The following is a 24,626-nucleotide window of genomic DNA, read 5'->3' as shown; positions in this document are numbered from 1 at the left end:
CTGATTTCGTTAAAGCCTGCAGCTGCTGTCTTTTTTTTGTTGTTGTTGTTCTTTTTTCTTTCACGGTGAGAAATTTTCTAACTGGAGAATTTAGTGAATTTTATGACCTTCGCACACCAAAACAAGGTAGGTCTATTGGAATCATGAAAGGCCTTTTTTTCCCCAGATAAGAGGGACCTTGATTTATTAGGAGGATGTGATTCAATACAAGGCAACAACAGAGATAGGACAGTCTTCTTTGGTAAAGGAGATACAGCAATTATCGACTCGCAATCCATTTTAGTCCAGTCCTGCTGTCTTTATTTGTTAAAAGCCTCTTCTCTGCACCAAGGCACACAGGTTAGCAAGCTCGTCACTGAAGTCACCGAACAACACTTTTGGGCTTTTCAATAAGCGATGAAGGATTGAAAAAAAAAAGGCAATTTCATTGGAAGGTCTTCCAGAAAATAAATCTGTGCCTGCAAGAGTTCTGCAAGTAGCATTTTTCTCCCTTGGTAACAAGCTTTGTTCTCCAAAAAACAAAAAGGATGACAGCTCCCTTTGTCACGTATTTAAGCCGCAAAACAAAATATTTTCTTTTTGTTTGTAAATGATACAATTAAAAATGAAATATAACCCACGCTGCTTTAGAGGTTTTTCTTCGACTTTGAAGAACCACCGCTTAGTTGGCGTGCTCACGTCTTTGGGAAATTAAATGCAATTGTTCAAGAAGCTCATTTGTTTTGAGATCTGGCACGGATTTTACATATTTTCAACAGCTATAAAGCTCCAACATTATCTGTAAAGCTGTTCCTATAATTTCTAAAGCTTTCAAGGCAATGCCAGACTGTTGTTTTCTCCAGCTGTGTGGGAAGAAGGGTAGTGGCGCCCCTGCCCCATCTGTTGCTGTGCACTGACGGTCAGCTGGTTGAAAAAAAAAATTCCCCTCCTTTTATGAGTTTGAGAAAATTGAGTGAAAACTAACAACGCTGTCCATCACTATTGAAATTAAGAGATAAGGCGGACTGCCAACGGCCCAACTAATTGGCAACATACACTTGTGTTGCCCTATAAAAAGCCAACGGGTATAACATGACACATATTCAAAACTACTTTGATTTTGTATGTTAGTGGTGGGCATTTATCGTATCGTTTATCATTTATTGGGATAAATAAGAATTTTGATTTATCGTTGTCACAATAAATTGAAATTCATTATACTTAAAGTCTATGTTGTCTGGATTGTTGGTTTTACTATTTTCTCTACTGTTTGTTCAACAAGAATGTCAATAAATGACAATAAATGTGAAAATATAATTAAAGGCACTTAATGTAGGTAGCCTAGTGATACAAATCACAGTTTTTTATGTGACTGGTGTTCTGAAGAATCATATTAGAAATCATATTGTGCTTTTTAGGGAGCTACAGAACTACCTTAAAAAAAGAACAAAGAAATAGTTCTTATTGTCACTATAGTAACACAAAACGCTGAACATTGTGATAAAACTTTAAGTCTATGTCGCCCACCCCTACTGTACGTCTAATTATTAAATTTTGTTTTTATCTCATGAAATAAAATCGAAGTACATTTATGTTAAAATGGGGCTAATGAGTAACTTTTCACAGCTGATTGAATTTCTTATGATGCACAAAGCATGTCGTTTGAAACGGCAAATATTACAATTAACAAACTTAAATACTTCTGTTTGACAAATGGACAAATATGAAAACCTCCAGTCTGCAGTAGAAATATGTAAAACACCCTGTATTTAGACTGATCATTTTTAGCAAGATTCTGAGAGCTATTTGTCTGGAAGACATTTCTTAAGACCCTTCCTCTGAAGGAAGAAGAAGAGATGTTGCTTTTGAAAGAACATACACGGCCTCCAGTCACTTCAGCCAGAAAAGAGGGGTATTAACGTTTTGACAGAATTTCGCTGCAATCCTATTAGTTCAAAGAAATTGACAAAGTGGCAACACGTTAAACTGTTTAACCAGACCATTCTGAAAACTGAAAGCATCTGTCTGAAAGGTAACTGACTTAGCGTTAGCTGCAGGTGGAGCTGGTGGAGTCGACAGGTGGGAGATTTAACTGGAGTTTGTCCTTTTTGCTTGTTGTACAGAGATAAACAGCCATCTTTTTTCATGGGAAGAGACATGAAATGTTTAGCACTAGTGCTTCTAACAAAAAAGATAATTTAGTCACATGTACAACCAAGTTCATTTTTTACAGCCGTGTGAACAATTGCACGTTTCTGTTTTCAAATTTCCAATTTTTTGGAATGCAAAAATTCCATGATCGTCAGCATCTCCGCACTTCTCTAACATACATCCAATAAATTGCAGAGCTATATCACATCTCGGCGGATAAAGTCTCAAAAACAGCACAGACTTTTCGAACCAGTGTAGACAACATGCTACATCCAATTAAAATCACAACACTGGAAGAACTCCACGAGACGGAAACCTTTGCGGACAGCATGCTCTGTGGTGATGCTGACGAGAAAATGTTAAGCATGTCAATGAGATGTGATGCCCTACAAAGCAGGAACACAAACACACACAAAAAAAAACATTATTTAGATGCAACAAGCAGAGTGATAAACAGCTATTTCATCAGATGCAGTGGCGAGAAAATGCAAGAGGAAATGGAAGCAATCTACTGGAATAATAATGGGGCAAAACAGTGAATCAAACCATCAATATTCACATCTAAAAGCACTTCTGCATCATCGTTAGTGCCTCGGCAGAAGGCTTTTAAACGACTTACGGCGTGTTTCAAGTCGACCGGCTTTACATTAGCTAATTCCTTTAATATCCTTGACAATCTGCACCCTTTTCTCAGTGCCAAGATAAAGACAGTAAATACTTATGAGCAGAGTTTTATGCAAAGCTGACCGTTCATTATTAAGTGTGCCGTTTTGGCCGCGTAGTAGCCGAGCGCCGCCAAAGAGTGGTCGCCCAATTAAAACGAACGACTCGACGGCGTGGAACGTCGCCTCTTCGTCGGAGTAAGCGGTAAGCGAGCTGACGAGCAGCCGCCGTCGTATCGGTGACGGGTGCTTATCTGAGACAAAAAAAGGACGAGGAGAGGACACCTACAGCAATCACTTCAAGGAGGAAACACCAAGAACAATGTGCTGCTGGCACCCAGGAGAGTTATCAGTTTTATTTCTTTTTTCTTCTCCAGCCCATTGTTACTCCCTTCCACAGACAATAATCCTCCTTCTGTTCTGACTCAAACTGTAGTGTCAGCGGGAAAAAAGAAAACGGCGACTAGAGCAAATAATTTAGACACGTTAACAGAACCTTGACTGTGTTGTTGTTTTATTTTTTTAAACTAAAATATCTGATTAAGCTTTCTGTCATTGTCCTGAACCATTTATATATGCTGAGCCTTGGAACATTTCTATTGTTTCAGGACAAAATGAGCTGCAGCCACCTTTACATCACATCTCATCACGCCTGACCTGGCATGTTAATAACGAGGAGCCGGAACAGCTCAGCCCTTTGTTTCAGCTGGAAACACTCAAACGTAAAGTACAAGTTTCTTCACACATGTTACGACTAATAAAATCCCCTCACTAGTCTTTTTAGCATCCAAAAAAGAAAAAGAAAGCAATTGAAAAGTCAAAGAACTAATTCATAGTTCTTAACTTGATTTTGCAAAAAAAAATAAAAATATATATACTGTATATATACAGTACAGACCAAAGGTTTGAACACACCTTTTAATTCAATGAGTTTCCTTTATTTTCATTGTAGATTCACACTGAAGGCATCAAAACTATGAATAACACATGTGGAAATATGCACTAAACAAAAAAGTGTAAAACAACTGAAAATAGCCCTTATATTCTAGTTTCTTCAAAGTAGCAACCTTTTGCTGTGATTACTGCTTTGCACACACTCTGCATTTTCTTGATGAGCTTCAAGAGGTCGTCACCTGAAATGGTTTTCACTTCATAGGTCAACCTGCCCTGTCAGGTTAATAAGTGGGATTTCTTGCCTTATAAATAGTCATGAAAACAAAGAAAACCCATTGAATTACAAAGTGTGTCCAAACTTTTGGTCTGTACTGTGTATGTATATGTATATATATATATATATATATATATATATATATATATATATATATATATATATATATATAAAAACATTTTCTGACAAAGCGGTGCTAACCACACGCACTGATACCTATTATTTGCTTTTAAGTTTTATAAATATTGCAATTTCCTTGCATCTTTCCGCTTTTATGACCCAGAATACTTTCTGATAATTACAGCTTGAAAACACAGCATCAAGGAAAAAAATTTAATATGTATTCAACTAAGCCAAAACATTCATTATGTAGATAATGTACAAAGCGTGAATAAAAACTCCATTTACATTTTTCAGTTATTAAACAGGCGCACTTATCTAATACGACTTGCAGCAACAGCTTTCAAAGGATCGGGAGACTCAAATACTACATGTGAAGTTGATTAAAGTTTTTTTTTTTTATTGTTTTTAATAAATATATTACCACTTAACTTTGATAGCAGCATAAACAAAAGCAAAACTATCCTCAGATAAGCTCTGATTGAACTCTGAAATGTAACTAAGCTGGTAAACTCCCACAAGTCCACGTTTTGTTTTTTTTTTAACATGGTTCTTTTATCCTCTTTCAGTCAGTGAACAGAACAGTAATCCTCAATTCTCACACTGTGCTTCTTCTTAAATGGCTGTGGGACAATGTTTTGTTCCCCGCCTATATCTTGAGTGGGTTACCATTGGTTTCTTACGCTAACCTTTGAATTCCAAGCAGAAAAGGAAGCGACTCAAATGAAGACGTGTCACATTTACTATATGTTAGATTTGCATACACTAGGGGAGGCAAATGTGAGGTAGTCTTCCACTAAATATGCAATAAATGAGTTATTTTGTTTATGGAATTAGTTATTAATAAAGTAAACTGTGTCAATACGGGTTTTAGGTGCAGTTAAGCCCAAAATGATTCATGACTCTGGCAGATGTAGTTATAAATCCTTGGCATTCAACCAAGACGTTTTGTTTATGGTAAGAAAAGGAGAGAGGATTCTGTTGAAATTGCAATAAAACAATGCAACATGTTGCCTTTTTAATCACATTTGATCAAAAAACAGCATGAAAAGTTATTTCGAGCTCCTGCAAAAATCAATTAAAATATGTTCTTCGGAATTACAGAAATCAAATCCTTAATATTGCTGAGTTTCATCAAAACGTTGAAAACGTCTTGGAAAATTTGAAAGATAATACTTTAAATCTAAATCTGCCAAAGCAAAAGAATAATTATGGTCTACAGGCGCATCTCAATGAACTAGAATATTATCATAATTATTTTATTTTAGTACTTCAGAAAGTGAAACTTATACATTATGTAGATTCATTGCAGAAAGTGATATATTGCCAGAGTTTATTAATCTTTTCATTTGATTCATAAAAAGCACTTTAAAACATTGAAATAAGGAGATTAAAGTGCATAACAATAAAACCATGAAACCTGACCTTAACTATTAAATGTGATTTGCTTCACAGCCCCCTAAGCATGCAATTATCCCTGCTGCTTGTGCAACTTTTTCCAAATTCAAATGAGTTTCTACTTGAAACTTTCCATTAATACGCTGAGGAGACCAAACACAGAACAGCTAGCTTGTTTAGTGGCTTGAACTCCCTGGAAATGTCCAGACAACTGTTTTGTCAGTAGTCTTCACCATAGACTTCTGTGATAAAACTCAGTTTTATTAGTAGTTGAGACCTAATTATTTAAAATTAAGAGAAGAAAACACTTAAAATACTTCGTTCTGAGCATTGCCAATACACGAGATGAAGGAACTTTTTAATATGTTTTCTGATTTTTGCAGATGTACCCGTATGTTGTATTCAAACCTGAAAAGAGTACAACAACATTGTCAAAGACATTAAAAACAGCTTTGAGGTAACATTATTGCTCAATACTGTGACTTACACTATTGTGTTTTTTTACACAAAGGTATCGTACAGTGAGAATATCAAACTGGCACATTCCTACTTTTACACAGAGTAGTTGCTAAGTGTCCACCAAACAAGAAAAAAGTGCAACATCTACAGTAGAAAAGATTGGACTCAGTCAGGTTTTTGTGAAATCACGAGTTTTCAGACATTGGAACAGTAAATAAAAAGTCTAAAACTGCTCACTAACCAAGATATCTATGTAAAATATAATCTCCAACAAGCAGTACTGCTAGATCAGAATGCTAATGATGTTCAACTCTTCAACCAGAAATGACAGCATCTGACCAGTTAGAGAGAGAGAGAGTGCGCCAAAGAACTAAAGACACTTTCAGATTAACTGCTAATTAATTCAGGTTATCAATCAGCATCACACATCTGAAAACACAGCACAGGATTTTGCTGGTTCTCTGACCAAAATGAAAAATCTCACCTCGACTATGGTAATGAAAACATGCTTCCTGTCACTTCATCATGCTCGCCCCAAATAGCATTTGGAACATTTGTCGCACTGATCCCAGATGAAATGCAGCTGTTGTATGGTCATTACAGACAGACACATTGGACGGACAAACTGAACAGGACAGCGAAACAATTAGCAGCCGTTTCCTCGTACACCCAAAAGCCCGCCACAGGAACAGTTTGTTTTATCAGACCTACAGAGAGGCGATTCAATAAGGCTGCTAATCATTTATTTTTTTTAAAGACAGCTGTGAAGAGATGCCACAGATACCCAAGCATACTGTACTCTAGTCTACAGCACAAATCACACTGCCGCCACCACGCAGCTGGCTGTCAGCTGATGTGTCATGTGAAAGCCCGACGCGGGCGGACGCAAAACGGACAGGGCGACGTTCGTTGTACATTTAAAAAGTAAACGGTTTGCAGAGCTCTGCGACTGCACGGCTTTCCGAAACGATCGCTTTTGTGACACGGGCTCTGAATTATTCGCGGCCCGTAATGAGTCTCTCCTCGTCCATTATAGCTGCGAGACGATGAGAAGCTAAGCCAAACTAGCAGCGACAGCTGAGGACGTGGACATGCACCAGCTGGGAGATGCGTTCTCCACACATGCTCCTCCTGGGAGCCTGACTGTGGGGAGAACAAGACCGAGGTATGAGCCGTTACTCAGCGGCGCGTCCATGTGCGCGGGGTGTGTAGGGGCGTCGTGGTGTGCGTCATATGGTGGAAGTGTGTTTTGCACTTTCCGAGCAAAGCTCCGATCAAAGTATGTATTTTTAAATATCCAACAGGCTTGACAGGTGGCTGCATTTGTGTGGACGGTATAATGCAAATCAGCCGGTTTTTGAAAGCGACCAGATTTCATGATTAAAAACCAATATTTTTTAAAGTACGTTTGCATTGGGTATTTTAAAAGACAGACTTTAATTGGAGCGTCTTTAAATCAGGATTTTCAAGCGATGCCGACATCTGTGTTAAGACAATCTACATTGTTATGAAAAACGACACAGACTGAGCTCGGCTTGAGACCAGGCAACCTCATGCTGTGATGGAAAGTTTGAAAATGATCAAGCAAAAAGAAAGCAACACAGAAATGATGTCTTCCCTTCTTTTTCTTTTTTTTTTTTAGTATGTTCTTCGACAAATTTTCATTTGATCTTGTGAAACGAGCTCTCTGTGCTTTCTATCACAAGATCAGTGAAGTTTCAGGCCACATTTAGGAAAACATGCAGCAGTCAAATCAATTTCATGAACCCTGATGAGATCATTCCCTGTGGGGAGGTTTTTGAGGTGGAGGGGAAAATTTTCAGGAAGCAACTGGGGAGTTTTTTTGAAACAAAGAAGGTCGATTGGATTTCAGTAGAGTTTTTGTTGTCGCTGAAGACATATTTTTACACACTACTCCGGGACATTTCTGTGCTACGCGGATTTCATACCTGATAGATCCTGTTTAGATGTGCCTGTAGGGAGAAAATGTAGCGTATGTAATGGACCGGCTCCAAAGTTACTCTATGAACTGAAGCATATCTCTAGAGCATATTACCCCCTTTTTCCCCATTTATTTATTTCTTTATTTCTCGACTGCAGTGAGTCACCAAACACCTTTGAAAGAAGCAAGCCATGTGGACAATAGATGTATGAGAATACCCCGTGGGGGTATTCGCTGCTTTTGATGGTTTAGCCATGTAATAATGTGAAAAATATTACAGATGAAAACATTCAGGAGATTCAGGATGTGATGAAAGATTAAGAAGCTGGCTCTCGTAAACGAGTCTGAAATATGGCGGCAGAATGTCAGGCGATACCGTAGCTCCGTAATTGAAAAGTATTTCAATCACTGACATGAGCACAAAATGGCAATAGTGATTGAAAGTACAAAACACACATATGCTGAGTCAAGTGCTCATTGTAGCAAATAAGAAACTAATTTCAATCGTGTTAATTGACATGCTTACTTTGGGGATTGGTATAATTGAGTTCAGCAGATTGTTTTCCCTGCAACTGGGGGACATTTGTCTCAAATGTAAAGAGGCTTGCAGAAGTATTCATACTCTGGTTGATTTACAAAGCAGTGCACAGTTATGACACTATTGGGAAAATAACACTGTTGTCAAAAGTGTGTTTGTAATCAATTCACCTGAGTCATTACCTCCTGGAACTTCATTTTGCTGCAAGTCTTATGGAGAATGTCTTGAACAGCTTTGCATGTCAAGACTATAACTTTTTATGGATCTTAAATAGATCTCAAGTTTAATTAGATGGCATGCAGCGTCTTGTAACAACACAATGTTTTTATCTGAACGTTTCCATTGTAGCTCCGGCTGCATGGTTAGGGTTTTTCCTATTGGATGATAATGCACCTCTGCCCCATTTCAAGTTTTTTTTGAGCCTCTTATAGGTTTTATTCCAGATCTGGCCTGTATTTAGCTCCACCTATCTCACCATCAACTCTGACTAACCTTTCTGACCCTGCTAAAGTAAAGCTTCCCGATGACGTTATGCCGTCTTGTGGCCAACTCCAAATAGGACTTTTTCATCACTTTCTTTCAGCAATAACTAACTTTACAGCTCTGTTGCACAGATTTGGCCAGATTTGCCGAGTGCTTGTCAACAGATTCTCCCACCTTAGCTGATGATTTCTACAGAGTTATTTACAAGCTCTTCACAGCTTCTCCAATTAAAATTCTCCTTCCCCTGCCAGTAAGTATAGGTGGATGGCCATGTCTCGATAAGTTTGAGCCAAACTCTTCCCATAATCAGAGAAGTGACTGAACAGAGCTTTGTGCAACCTTCAAAGCTAAGGCTATTAATTTACAAAATAACCCTGCTGTAAATTTCTCGACAACTTTCTCCCTGACCTGTCTGCACTGCTGCTCGGTCTTCATGATGCTTCTTGTCCACTATTGTTCTCCAACAAACCTCTGAGATGGCCATGTAACAGCTGGATTTATACCGAGATGGAATTATTTAGAAAAGACAGATAAATACAAAAGCAACAGATTCTTATTTGTAAAATTCCAAAATACTGTTTCTATATCACAATTATGCACCGCTTTGTGTTGGTCCATCACATCAAATAAAGTGTGAATTATAAAGATTAAAGTTTGTGATGCAAAAAAAATGTTCAAGAGGTATGAATACTTTTTGCCAGATTATAAAGGCACCGAGTTTCACCAAACGATGCACTGGGCCATTCAAAACTAGCTACTGATTTAAGATTTAAAAACCCAGTGAACAAGATGTAAACCTAGTGAAAGCACCTGGTAATGAATTTCCAAGTCCCAGATCTGCACCAAATCAATACATCATTTGAAAGTAGGTTAAAGGTACTCAATTCTTCTTCTGAAAACACCTGTTGCCTACAGGTTTGCGTTTCTCCCTGGTGGTTACCGCTCAATGTTCCAATTCTACGTAATCCATCAAAAATAAAGTATGCTAAAGAAGGTAAATATGCATTTTTCATAATTCTGTTCACACTGGAAAACACAGGGTGTACCTTCACGAGCACAAAGCTAAAACATTCAAAACAGACTAGACTAGATAGACTAAATGTTTTATTTCCCCATGTTTTATTGTTGGCTCACTTATTAAAATTATAGTGGATTTAAGTGAAATCAAATCTGACTTTACCTGGTCTCCTTCGGTGAAGACTTGCTCACCGTAGCTCCAGCTGATGGTTGGAGTCGGATCTCCAGATGCTTCACAAGTCACAGTTACCTGCTCTTCCGTCTCTGAAGCGGTACGGTTCACTATGTATGTGATCTTCGGTTTAACTGGAGATAAATGACATCCGCATATTTTAGCTGGGTGGGTTGCAGCATAAATAAATAACACTTGATAGTAGGGAGCAGAAATTAAAAAGGAGCTGAAAAATGTAAAGATTTTTAAAAAATTGAAACAAAATAAGTTGGATATTGTCCATGCGCAGCAGTGGAATAAATGTCTGAATTTAAATGTACAGTGCCCCTGAAAATACAGCACAGACCCTAACTACTGCATTTAATAGTGGAAATGGGATTATTCTTCTAAGTAAAGCATTTAATCTTTTGCTTAAGAGAACAGACAATAAAAAAAATGAATGAATCATGGTTAAATAATGCAAACCGAGAGCTACTTCAGTTCTAATTGTATTTATTCAGGGACTGTCGGAGCTCAAAGTGTTTTATTTCCAATTTTAAATGCTGTCTTATTACAATAATACCAAGTCTTTCAAAGCAAGGTAAGGTTTTCTGCATTTGCTATTGGTTTGGAATTCTGAATACAGCTAGTTATAATGTCTGGCTCTAACTATTCAATGTACTATCTTACTTCTAAACACATCAATAAAACTCACAACGAATCCAGGCCTCTAGTAAACTTATTCATGATGGCCAAAAAACAAACAAACAAACAGAAAAACAGAGATCCTTAGATAAAGTTTTTAATTTTCTGTTACGGTAAATGTTTTTAGAACATCCTTTTTTTAAATGTTTCAAATATAGTAATTGTGTTTTCAGAAACAGTGGCTTAAACTTTGCGTATGTTTTTTCACTTTGTCACATTACAACCACAAACTTCATTGTCTTTTATTGGGATTTTATGATTGGTCAACACAAAGTGGTGTAGGTGAACCATAGGGAAATAAAATTAATAAGTGATTAAAGTTTTAAGAAATGAAAAAACTGAAACGTACTGTGTGCATTTGCTGTAATAACAGCTTTTGCTGCAAAGACAACTCCAAAGCAGTTTTATACTTGCTTGCCCATTCTCAAAAAAAAAAAAAGTCAGCCAGACTAGATTGAATGCATTTGTGGAAAAATCATTTTAAAGTCTAGTAACAGACAAGGACGGTCATGCTTTGATCTAGACCTTTCCATTATTGCTCTTGTCTTTAGATGACATATGAAGGCAGCTGATTCCACTGGATTTTATTAAAGAATAACAAAGTAAAAAGGGGCTGAATACAAGTTCCCAACTGTACAATGCTTTGCATCAGTCTGTTATATGAAATCTTATAAATTGAAGTTTTTAGTTTTAACTTAATGTTGAAAAGATAAGAGAGGTCGAGAAAGTACAGTAATGCATGCTTACATTTGAGACGGATTATAATGGTCTGTATTATATAACGGCTCCATATTTTATGAAGGATTATTATCAAATCAAACACTGTAAAAGTTTTCATTGAATAATAAAGGACTCCTGTTGAGTTAAAAGTGAACCAAGGACTCTGTAAACCCACATTTGTGATTTGTACTTAACAACAACATGGATGCTCACAAAGAAGCGTTTGATTGCAGCTTTGCACGCACTGATGGAAAGCAACCATTGCTTTCAAAGAGAGCGAGAGAGAAAAATCTTTGAAATAATGAGGCAAACAGTGATTTGACTGCTGTCTTGAATCATTTTGAGATAATTGTTTGCTCTGAAGAAATTACAGACGCCAAGTCTTCTGTTTAAGGAAAATAAATTGCAGCAGCCAGCCCACTCTAAATTTTAACTGACGAGAATTGAAAATCCAGTTGTGACAGGACAAAATACAGACAGGAACAAGCTAATGGGCATAAATAAACAAAAGCCGAATGCATTCCAAGACTCCGACCGAGCGCATTCGACTTGCTCTCTAATTCCTTCGGCTTTATCCCTACTACAACCCACACAAAAACAACACCTTATTCTTTTCTGGCTTAAAACAGACATAAACCATACTATTGTTCTTCCTCCCCACACGTACATGCTCATATGTGGGTTATATATGTATATAATTTAAAATTCCCACTCACTTGGAACCTTTCATCCTGTCACTAGTCCACGTACTTTCTAGAAAACAATCTGTCTTACCAAACACTCTCAGACTGAGTTCCTTCTCGCTCTCCCCGGCCTTGTTCTTGGCGACGCACGTGTACTCTCCTTCGTCCAGCTTGGTTACATCCATTATAGTCATTTCGGAGCCATCTTCATTGAAGCCGTACTTCTCCTCGTCTCTGAGTTCTACTCCGTTCCTGTTGATAACGCACAAAGTGTTAAAACACTGACGCCGGTCAATCCCAACACCACTCCTCTGACCTCTTTGCGGTGCTCTGTCGAAAGCATGTAGTAGTTCTTAAACCCACCTGGGAACAAAGTGAGGGAAGGTCAGGAGATAAAGTACAAAAGCGGCGATGAAGAGAGAAGATGTGAAAGCTGAACATCTGACACAGAATGTGTTCTTTTTGTGCAGCAGCACATTTTTCTTCTGCAAGCTGTTTGACACTTTGATCCCAATTTATTGTCGGTTCTTCGCTGGATCCAAGTCATATTTCAGCTTTGCTGTATTTACTAATGAGAATTGTTGGTAAATTAGCAGCTAAACGAAGTCGACACGGATCTTCCATCTTGAGTGGATGCAGATGCTTTAATATGATGGTAAATAAATAAAAAAATGGATCATTTAAATTTTTATGGCCATTGATATTTGCATTCTTTAACAGCCTGTTGTCTAGGAAAGTATACGTTATTCTAGCTAGAGAGGTGAGAGGTGTTTACATCTACCAGTGGAGCATGTGGAATAGCTAGGGTGTGGTGTGAGGAAAAAAAATTGAGAAAATATCTCAGTACCATGGTATTTAAACCAAAATAAGTTGAAAACAGAAACGTTAAGCCATGATCTAATTGCTTTAAAAATCACTGCTGCAGCTGCTAAGATAATACAAAACATTGATGATGGTGGAACCTCGGTTGATACAGTCTTTTAAATTAGAAAACTATCTACTTAAGAGGCACTGGCCTATAGTCGGCTGCTCAACAAAACTGTTTAAAAAAACTTACCAACTTTAGTTTTAAAACAGTTTAAGGCTGATGAGTGAAGTTTCCACACCTTTGCTGTCTGATTATTATTATTTTTTTGAACAGGAAGCATTTCCAAACAGCTAAATTAGTGTTTGCTTTAAACAGCTGGAAAGTGTTATAGCTTTTATTATTAGCTGACTTGGAGTGTAGTGAAAATGTCACGCACCCTAACATTTTTATTATCTCTATTATTATCATTTTGAGTGCATACATGCAGCACATTTATTTGTGAATTTCATCTGGATTTGACAAGAAAAAGTGATCCAGTTTTCCAAATCCCGTTTTAGCATATAGCATAGGGCACTAAAAGCCTTCACAACTCCTAATTATGACACTTTAACACAGGGGTACATTACAAAAGGAAATTGCCAACTATATAAATATGAACTAGTGAAAAATATCCTCTCTGAAAGCATTATATCAGATTTTATTATGTGTGGCTTTCATTCTTTTCTGCTAGAACAGCGTTAAAGTAACATTCACCAATCAGAGTAGCAGCTAAAAAGCATGAACTGGAACATGAACTAAAGCGATGAAAAGAAAAGCATACTCTAGTATGTGGTAGTGGTAGGCTGGATCTGTTGGTTGTTAAGCTCCACAAGCACTCTCGGCAAATAATCACAGACTCAAGTGATTACTGTTGACATTTCAGCCCACCTAAAGCTCACGCACAGATTCTCTGAAAATATTAAACAATATATTCTGTTCCTTGATCATTTTACAACTTGCTCCCAAAGCACATTTTCCATCTAGAGTATGTTTAAAGAGAAGCTACAAAACGAAACGAAAGCATTTGACGAAACGTAAAATGCACCCAATAGTTTAAAACCCCAGTCTTGTTAATAGAGGCCCTTTACTAACAAATTCAATTTTCCAAGTAAAAAAGGGAATCAAACTTTATGTCAAGTTTGTTCTGGAAGTAACATCCTTGTCTAACAGATGGCAGGTTTCCTCTGGAGCGCACACACTTCAACAGCTGGGAGTGAAGTATACTTTGAGAGAAATAGCTTGCACATAATTGAGGCATGTAGCCAAAAATGATATGCAACTCTATTTAATTTGTGTTATCTGAGCAGCTTAAAGAACTGTGCTGCTTGGATCCTGTTAGGCTGTGATACTCCTCTGTACAATGCTTCATTACCTGAATACACATCGCACTGTAATGCTGTGCAAAGTAAAGTCAATTCAAGTCTTTCCTTGATTTATCAGATTGCACAAGTAAACTCTTTCTGAGTTGTTTTTCGCCCTTTGAATGTGTGTCTTGCAGGATTGTGGGAATTTAGTCACAGCAGGTACATGACCCCTCTTTTTTTTTGTCTTTTATCAAGGTGATGGCATGTCATATTGGTTTTCTATTTCGCTGTGCTGCGTTTGGCAAAAACTAGCTGCATGTAAGAGGTGGACGAAGTAAAGCTGAGATGTGCTCAGCGTTGAACTGGTTGGTTAAAATACCAACCAGTGCAATCTTACTGTATTATTTATGTTTACATTTTAAAAAAAATATATACTTAAAAAACAGAATATAGAATACATTTACAGTCAGCTCCTGAGACGTGGGTGTTGTTTAGTAGCATGAAAGCCTTTTTTTAGTGGTTTTGACTTTTTATTTGTTGTCAGTACAAGACATCTGGTGATGCAGGCAGATTCAATCAATAACTGCTCTCTAATAACCATCATCCTGTATGTGTATTCATAATAATTAGCTTCAGCTGGGACTAATTTCTTTCCGTGTTTCAGCCTAATAAAGAAGTGTGTGTGTGTCTGCTGCATATTTTCATATTTTACCACCAAGAATTAGCGTAAAGGGAGTTTTTAGAGCATATGTTGCGACAAAACTGACTCTAGACAGATTTGGTATGTGTGACATTAAAAGAATAAGATTTTGCCAGGTAAATTACTGTCCTGTTCTGCAAAACATTAACAAATAAAACAAATTGATGAGTGGAAGATTGAAATTTACACATTCTCTGCATGACTGTCTAATACAAAGTATGCTAATTTGGTGACAGCCATAGCGAGAACAGGGAGTGCCGATGCCCGGTCAGGTCAGAGTAACGGTGCAGGTCAGAACTGGAACAGAAATTAAAGTGTCATCTGTTCAGGAGTGAAAGGTGGCTAGTAATAATTTTATCACTGGCAGAGTTTTGGGGGTTTTGAAACAAAGTTTTCACTTTTCCACAAGGGATCATTCCCAAATACAAACATACTGTTAAATGCAGAGTGAGTGGAAGTCTTTGGTGTAGTGCCAGTTAGGTCTGCTATAGCCTGTTCTACGTTTTGCTTCATCCAGAGGGTCTGGATCCTCGGCTATTGGAACTACTAGCTGGAGACGTGGACACAGTTGAAGTTTTAAATGATTGGATCAGATTTTACCTGGGCGTTAATATTTGGTCATGTCGTATGTAACGCAACTGCTTGATAACAACGAAAGCTACGATACAAAGCTTTAACTGCTCAATATTTGGAGGCTTGACCATCATGGACTGAATGTTGTTCACTTTGACAACTACAACCATCGAGTGGAATTGCGTAGGAAGGTAATGGCAAGGCTACGTCTTCAAGCTAATGCTCTCTAAAAAACTATTCTCCTGATAAAATGACAACATAAGCATTCACTTTGTGAACTCAACTTCAACATGTACTCCACTATCATCAGTTCAATCTGGGTTGAACAATGTCAGCCATTGACAGATTTGGTATGGTGTCAGATTTGGTGTCATTCTTCTGCCACTTTCAGCTGCTTTGTGCTCTTTTTGTCCCCTACAGATTTCTCATATTCCAACACAGAAATGAATATAACTTTAATGAGCAACAATCGGGAATACAACTGAAATGAAAATGTTTAAAAGTTGTTATATCCTCTTTATGAATTTTGTCTTCTAAATCTTCAAATTAAGTTGTAATTTCCCAAATGTCATAAACATATGTCAGAGTTGAGAGTTAATTAGAAGCCTTTGATTTACTTTGCTTAAGTGCAAATGTTTTGGTGTGCAAAGTACTGGCCAAAACACCCCTAGCACTTTGTTTGGATTCCCCCCAGAGCTGAAAACATCTCATTCAATTAGCAGCTCAGATTTTCAGGGGAATAGCACACCACTCCAAGCTCATAATGAACGAAATGAAGGCTCCAAAATATTTATCTGAATTAAACTTTTTCTGTGCAACATGAACAGCTTATAAAACGAAATAGGCCACTTTTCTATTTAATCCATGGTGCAAACAGTTAGCTTTATTTGAAAGTTGGTAAATTTCTATCTTGTCACAATAGAGAACAGATGCTTTGTCCCAAACACTAGCAATCTAAAAGCAGCGTTGTTTTCTAACCTCCTATTTGTCAATCTCTGAAAGCTTGTTTTGTCTTTCAGTGAAGTGTTTAATAAGACGTCGCCCCTCTCTAACAGAGCTAGTATAAACCGAATCTATCAATAAAACCCAGAAAGCCAAGTCTAACAGTATTTCTTTGGCTGCTTAAACTTTGTGACCCCGGATCTAAATTGTCTGCAATTATCTGCTGTCTTGGAAACAAGATGAATGGAAACAGTTCAACAAAGCAGGAGTCTGTCAATGGCTGTATTCAGATACACAGATAATGTGGCTATTGTTGACAAGCTGTTCCTCAGGTTTCAGTTTACCTTTGTTACCCTGTGATTAAGTTTCCTATTGCAATGAATAAATAAGTCTGCAGAACATCACTAATAAACTAAAGAGTCTTGCACACAGAAACAGTATTTTTATGCCTAGGTTCAGTCAGGCTTTACTCAAATGTGGAATTTTTAGTGTTACATGTCATTCAATTTATTGTATATAGAATATTGGGCTCTAATAATGATTAAAATTACATTTATTGAGCAGTACTGCTATATGGAGAACATCCCAGAGAACTAAAATGTTCTCACTGAATCTTAAGCTTAATTAGCATCTCAAATGCAGAAGGTGATGCTAATCTCACACAAACCACTTGATGAACTTGTGGGAAAGTCTTAAGATGTAAGTTTACTTATTTATATATATATATATATATATATATATATATATATATATATAAACTTGCATCTTAAGACTTTCCCACAAGTTCATCAAGTGGTTTGTGTGAGATTAGCATCACCTTCTGCACCCCTAGCATATACTGTATATGTATTCATGATATCAACTTATACCTTTTTTGAACACATACAATTCACACAGCTCATTATTTTTGATTAGCCCCGCCTCATTAGTTTGTTGCTGCCAGATTTTACTTCAGTGTTATGCATCAGCAGCCCTGTACCGTTTTAAATGACTGGCATAACGAAGTAGCAACCTAGATCCAAATCACACGGTGGGAATGATGTGTGGTGTTCTTTGAATAAATCTTTTTTTTTTTTTTTCTGTCGACTTTACAATAAATATTCAAAAAACTAACTGAACTGCGTTGACATTTTGGACAGACTCTGATTATATTATGTTTTAATTGTTTTGGCTCATTGGAAAATGTCTTAAACTATGACATGAATTGCTTTTAAATATAACATACATATTAATGCTGCTGACAAAAAAGTAATCACAGCTTTGTCACCTGGTGAAATGAACGATTCAAAGCCTACAAACCGGGAGCAACTATTGTAAATGTAATAGATGGCAAATTTTTGTCACCATTAGAACAGAACCATGACATTACAGGAACCTTTTGCTAAAGCTAACGCTAGGTGTCTGTGTCTGCTTATGCACCGAGAAGCATTTGTTGGTGTTTTCCGATTCATTAATTACAGACTGGATCACAAATATTCATACCCCTTTAAGATTCGGGTCTAAAGTGATTTTTTTCATTTTAGCATCTCTTTTGACTGGAAGTAATATTAATGTTTTGGAACTCCAATTTGAAGCTGAAAGAATCTCTGGATGAGGTTAAAGATTAGGGTGATGACAAGAAGGCCAAACAACCTTAAAGATTTGGCGCTTGTCACCAAATATAAAGAATAAAAATAGCTAAATAAATATGCAATAAAAAAGCTGGGCAACAAATTAGAATAATGTTGCTGTAGTGCCAGGAATGTTTTTCCATTCACTGAGAAGGCTATGACTCACATTTAGACTTAGACTTATTTTATTTGATATGCAAATTCTTAAAAACGTTTTATATATTTTTTTCTTTTACATTACTTTATTTTCCCTCAAAAGAGGCCTGTCTCCGTTCAGAAAGTGCAAAAGATAAATTATTCCTATATGCATACTTATGTTAATTAAGCATTTTTCATGCCTCATAAAATTACTTTTCACAACAGCAATAACTGAATTGCGTAAAAATCTGGCAAGTGTCCCCATGAGTCAGACAGCTTTACCTTAGCCAGGTCACCATGGGTTCAGGGTAGCCATCAACAGCACAAGTCAGAGTGGCAGGTTGTGCAATCTCTGCTGTGGCGTTGACTTCAGACTGCCATATTCTAATGGTTGGGAGCACTAATATAGACAAAGAGAAACAGTTAAACAAAAAAGAGAAAGACATGGAAATAGATACGTTTACAAGTTATAAATAGAGAGATAGAGATTAAAATATGAAACACATTACTTTTATTAGCACTCTCAGTGAAGATCTTTAAAAAGCACTGAAATAGAAATCTTTTATTCCAGCAGTATAATGTCGCATAGAATAAGTTTTTTAAAACTTCAAACTTTAATTGGAGTACACATATAAATAATAACTGTCATTTTTATGCTGGTGCCACAGTTTCCTTGTAGGAGTCGTTGGCGGTATTGAAAAGAAGCCTTTTTCAATTACCTTTTTCAATTAAAGCCAAACTGGACTAGTCAAGAAGCCATTGAATACCTAAATAAAAATGTGGTGGACTCTACAAGAAAACAGGAAATATAATTTGGTTTTTATGAACAGTGATACTAAAACACCAGGCCAAATCAATAGAGAAACGGTTCATTAAACATAAAATCAGCCTTCTTTCAGGGCTACCTCACAGTGCCCATCCTGTAGATAACCTTAAGGTTGAGCTGAAATATGATAGGAAAAGAGAAACCCAACATTTGACAAAGATTTGTCAGCAGCTTTCACCGCTATGCTACTGCAATGCAAGATTAATACAGCCTTAAAGCTTTTGACACACATTCACCAGACTTGCCAATAAGAGTGGAATGTGACGTATGAACCCGTAAAGAGTGCGCAGTTCTAAACATTTGACTGTTGTTGTAGATGTTAAAAACATTCTTTTTAAAAACCAGCAGAATCCGAGACCAAAACAGTCACTGTGACACATTCAGAGCACTAATTTTAGTCTTGTTCTGTGTCTCAGAAGTTGCAGGAAACAGGCTTCATTAGCATAGAACATCTTTGATAAGCGGTTGCTCTGGGCAACTCTCTCTACAATGACACCCAACGTGGTCCCCCCTTCTGTATCTACTGCTTTCTTTGTGCGTCATGGTACACCTGCCACACAAAATCATGAACAAAAAGGAAGAGGAAACGATGTGAAGAGGTCGCTAACCATTCACCACAACACTGATGGGACGCAGATCAATCTCGCCGCGGGCCATGAGGCGAGCCTCACACATGTACATGCCCTCATCGGTCTTCTTTATGCCGCGGATTTGAAGGTGATTGTTGCTTAGCACCTTGAAACGAACTGAAATGAAAAAGAGGATGAAAGAGTTATTTGTTTGTTACTTTGACAAGTTTACAGTCTGGAGCTGTCATTGTATAGCCAGAGCGGGAAAAAATGGGGAAACTCTTGTCTATATTAAATGGTAAATGGTCTGTACTTCTATAGCGCTTTATCTAGTCTAGAACACCCCAACGCACTTTTACACTACAACTAGTCATTCAGGCACACACGCATTCACACGCAACATTAATAATGCAATACATTACTAATACAGCTTTAAATATTTGTAAAATATTTAAATAATTCATGTTTTATTTCCTGAAAGCTCTGCCCTGTTGTACAAAACTTAGAGGCTTTCTGATCAAAGGAAGATTTTTATGCCAAATAATTAAAGCAAATTAAAAAAAAAACTATCCAAGAAACAGCCAAAAGTAAGATGATGGTTCCTTATTCCTGTAAATATATTTTTCAGATGTTTCAAACACATTTTTGCAGACTGGCTTGGAAAAAAGAAGTCTTTTACACAAACCATTAAAACAACAGTCAGTTGTACTCAGCGAATTAATAAAGGACAATAAACTAGTCATTACAAATAATCTAATAAGTTGAACCCTATAATCAGAGAGAGAGCCTACATTGTGACTGGGCTGGACTGCATATTTAATGTATCTTCTCAAAACAAGCTCACTTTTATCGTGAAACAGTTTTGGTCTGGAAGCAAATTTTTATGTCTCGGATTCAAAATATTCCTTAAAACTAACAAAAATATCCATGTACATAAATATCCATGCATATCCATGTATCCATGTACATGCATATGGTTTATGCATCGAATTATAATAGACAACCTTCATTTTTTCCCAATTCTTTTTATAAAGGTATGTCATAAGAAGGGTTTATTTAGGACATTACATAAGCAGTGATCTTTAAGGTGAAGCAGATATTTATAGACAGTGGTATAAGCCATGCAGGAGCACATGTTTACTTGTGGATTTAGCTCTATGTACATTGCCTGTGCAGATATTCATTTTCAAAGGTTTTCCAATCCTCTTGTATTCTGCCCACCTGTAGTGTTGTAACAAAAAGGCAGCTTACAGAGGCTCAAACAGGCTTACAACAATGATTGCTGCTGAAACCTCTGCAAGGTACGGCACAAGCCAGATGTTTTCTCCCCTCACTGCATCCAACCGCTCCACATTTCACTGTTAATAATAATTCAGATTATCTGCAGGTTATTTGAATCTGCAAGCAACATCTTATCAAATCCAGTCAACTGTAGACTGTAATAAATGTAGCTTTTTTTGTGATTCAAAGTAGCAAACTGTGAAACATTGCTACTACTTAAACAGGATAGATATTTCCATTTTGTTAGAGTTTTATTAACATGTCCTGCACGTCTCCAGCAAGCTGGAGGCCAATAAAAATATGCCCAAAGCAACAGGAATTTTTTTCACTTTGAAATGAAATATGAACCACAAAACTGTAATCCAAACTGCTGTTGCAACCCACACGAGCATGTGTTATTTCCTAGTAAGCAAAACCAACACTAAAGTTATTAAACTGCCATTGTCGCATGAGACGAAGAGTGGATTTTATTTTCAAACCCGAGACCAAATAAATTTTTTTTTCTTTCACAAAGCACAGATAAACCCCAGAGAAGAAAGAAATGAGCAGTGGTGCACAAGCAATTTTAACTTTGTGACACCAGCAGATCTGCATAAATATAATTAGGTAGCCTTTCTTTGGGTGCCAGAATGCGCTTTCAGAAATTCTCTCTATCTTTTGACAGCTCTATATAGGCTGGGGAGATTTCCCTAACTATACCTCACTGCAGAACAGAACAGATGCATCATAAGTTGCATGATGATAATATTTAATATTGCATAGATTCACTTCACAAAACGGTTTATAATAGAGCTAGAGCTTTAGTGTGTTCATTTTGACTAATTACATACGTTAAAAACTTTGACGCAAACAATCGACTTTTTACTTTTTTTTTTTTTACATAAAACGGATCCAGCTGAAAATTTTTTTGTTTTGCTTGTTTCTGGTACTCTCGTAAATCGTATTATATTTTTATATATATAAAAATAGTATTTTATTTATGTATTAAATAATTATTCCTAGTTTTTATTTTATACATTTATTTGTTAAGTTTTACATTTATGTCTGCATGGAGGAGAATGACACTGTGTCTTTCTATAACCTGAACATGATTCTCATGGGGGGCCAGTGAGGTAGCCAACGTTTTCGAAGAGACCCCTCCTGGTGACCCCTCTGGTCAATAGCTCCATTAAAAAATTGTAATCGCGTTCATAAGCATCACAAGAAATTACAGGACTAGTTTATGATTTAAATATCCAAAGATCCCAACAGCTAGTAACAGGGACAAACAGCCTTACCATCTTTCTCCATCTGTATTTTGGCTCCTTTGTATTTCCAAAAGACTGTGGGCGGGGGTGAGCTGGTGACGTCACAAACGATGTTTGCGTTGTCTCCTTCAGTAAACTCTTGGCGAGACGGTGCATTTGTGAAGGTTATTCTCTCTGCAACGAAACCCGTAAACCACAATTACACTCAAGTATTTGGTTCATCTAATTCAGCGATTGTCACAGTGAGGTCAGGAGAACTTTCATGCATTTTAATTTGTAGGCCACTACCAATTACATAATTAAAAACCTCATGTATGTCATTTCTAATGCAGACCGACGGTAATGTGGTATTGATGTAATCAGCTGTGGCAATATAAAACGTTCATATTTCAGAAATTCATCACAATAATCAAAGAAGTGTTGAAAATATCCAAAACGTATCATACTTACAAAATACAAATGCTTGTCAGTGCAAACAATAAAGAACATGACCTGGTTTTTAGTGGAATCGTGACCCAATCGGTGGGATTCTTGGAGTGCAGTTTCTGAGATCAGTTTGCTGCTTTTATTAGTATTTTGCAGGCGTAACAGTGTAGTCCATCGGCAGTCTGCTGCCTCTCCTGCTAACCTTTAGACTGATGACAAACCTTCATGGGACTGCAGTGGTGTGAGGAAATAGGTGCACGTTTTATAAGACTACTTACCTTTACGCTTTCCTGAACAAAAAACACAAGTTTCTAAATTATCCCAGCATTGACAAAGCCAAAATGAATATTTATGAAGCTGCATTCTTATTTTGTGAAATATTGGACTGTATACTTTAAATATGCATTTAAAAAAAATAAATAAATTATACTAAAGAGCTAAAACAGCTCGGGGACAAACACAAAGTTTTGAGTAAACTGATTTCATCATATGGACATTTGTTGATGTTTGGCATTCAAGCAAAATAAAACCCATTACTCAGAAGAGCCACACAACAGACAGGATCATTAAACAGCCCTTTAATGGTCTTCCGACACTTTATTGAGCTGATGGAAAAAGCCCTTACTTGAACAAACGAAAAGAATAATGTGTTGCCTTTGAGCAGTCAATAAAATACAACAAACCCCATCCTTCTTATTTTTCATCCTGCATGCGTGTTCGTATGATTTAACATTTTTAAAGGCTGCCATGGAGGAGAGGAGAAGCGGGGACAGCACTTACGGAAGATTTTCACTTTAACGGTTGCCTCCGCTTGCTGGTCCCCGTTGGTGGCGACGCACTTGTACGTCCCGGCGCTATCGGTCTTGGCTTCATAAAATGTGAGGGTGGAAGATGACTCATCGTTGCGGGTTACAGTCAAGTCTGGTCTATTCGGGGCTATCCGCTCCCCGCTCGGGCCATACCAGTCCACGTGTTTGGCAACGCCTACAACTAGGAACACAGAAAGACGAGCAGGAGATGAGAAAAGAGACAGCGATAGTGGGCTCACTCCAAGTCTAGAGGAATCAGATCCTGTCAGCAGATGACATACTGAAAGTGGGTGAATCGTTTTTTTTACTTCTTATTTTGCTTGTTTTATCTTTTTACTATGGGCCTTTTTTGTGTCTGGAATAAAGATATGATGATGATGATGTATTTTTTTAATTTTAAATGGATTTAAATAATGAGATGATTGACATGATTTGATCATGATTGCATCATGTAAAGCGCTTTGCTGAACAATTCATACCCCTCGAATCTTTTCACATTGACATTACACCCAAAATCTTTAATGTATTTTATTTGGATTATTTTGGAATACACCAACATTAAGCCATGCAACACAATACAGAAGCAAATGTCAGGAAAGCATGTCCTGAATTTATACATAACCACTCTTGACTTCATTGTACAACAACCTGCCATTGCAATTTAAGCTCTTGTAGAGTATTTCTCTACCTTTGCAGTAGAGACTGAAATGTTTGACAATTCCTATTTGCAAAATAACTCCAGCTCAGGCAGAGTATCTCTGAACATATATTTTTCAGATTCTCTTTTGGTTTTAGGTCTAGTTTTTGACATATTATTCTGCGCAGAGCTAAACTATTTCAAAGTATCTCTGGCTGTATGCTTAGGATCTGTGCCCTGCTGGAAGGTAATTCTTCATATCACTCTCTTTTTTTTCTTTGCCTCAAGCAGGTTTTCTTCCAGGATTGTCCATTGGACGCAAACTTTGAACAGATAGCCTTATCTTTTAGCAATACTTTTCTTCCAGCACTTAATGAATGCAGATTTGCGTAGCGCAATGCTAAGGCTACGTTTACGTGCCAGGCAAATGCAACACATATCAGACTTCCAGCTGATATGTGGTACTACACTGGACATTTGTCCAGTAGTATTGGAAGTGTCTGTAGTTTGAACTATCATGTTGCATCTTATTTGACTTTTG

At 37.1% G+C, this 24,626-nt stretch overlaps 1 protein-coding gene and 1 long non-coding RNA gene across 14 annotated transcripts in view; both read right to left on the bottom strand.

Moving 5' to 3' along the window:
- Window positions 1-24,626, bottom strand: part of ncam1b (neural cell adhesion molecule 1b) — a 110,717-nt gene that overhangs the window by 32,763 nt on the left and 53,328 nt on the right. For 7 of the 13 annotated variants that reach the window (XM_027999743.1, XM_027999749.1, XM_027999740.1 and 4 more), the window contains exons 3-9: window positions 23,420-23,629; window positions 22,244-22,387; window positions 19,725-19,862; window positions 18,573-18,690; window positions 12,268-12,428; window positions 10,081-10,223; window positions 7,887-7,910 (exon numbers count right to left, since the gene is read on the bottom strand). In XM_027999743.1, the coding sequence (XP_027855544.1) occupies window positions 7,887-7,910; window positions 10,081-10,223; window positions 12,268-12,428; window positions 18,573-18,690; window positions 19,725-19,862; window positions 22,244-22,387; window positions 23,420-23,629 (938 nt within the window). The remainder of the gene's footprint in view (window positions 1-7,886; window positions 7,911-10,080; window positions 10,224-12,267; window positions 12,429-18,572; window positions 18,691-19,724; window positions 19,863-22,243; window positions 22,388-23,419; window positions 23,630-24,626) is intronic. The other 6 variants (XM_027999741.1, XM_027999745.1, XM_027999746.1 and 3 more) reach the window with 1 other exon arrangement.
- Window positions 4,566-7,880, bottom strand: LOC114133675 (uncharacterized). Its single transcript, XR_003593228.1, has 2 exons — window positions 5,787-7,880; window positions 4,566-5,755 (listed from the first exon to the last, which is right to left on the bottom strand). It is a non-coding gene; the product is annotated as an uncharacterized LOC114133675 (long non-coding RNA).

This window comes from Xiphophorus couchianus, chromosome 18 (genome assembly GCF_001444195.1).
Source record: "Xiphophorus couchianus chromosome 18, X_couchianus-1.0, whole genome shotgun sequence".
Lineage (NCBI taxonomy): Eukaryota > Metazoa > Chordata > Actinopteri > Cyprinodontiformes > Poeciliidae > Xiphophorus > Xiphophorus couchianus.
This window is presented reverse-complemented; position numbering and strand designations above follow the sequence as displayed.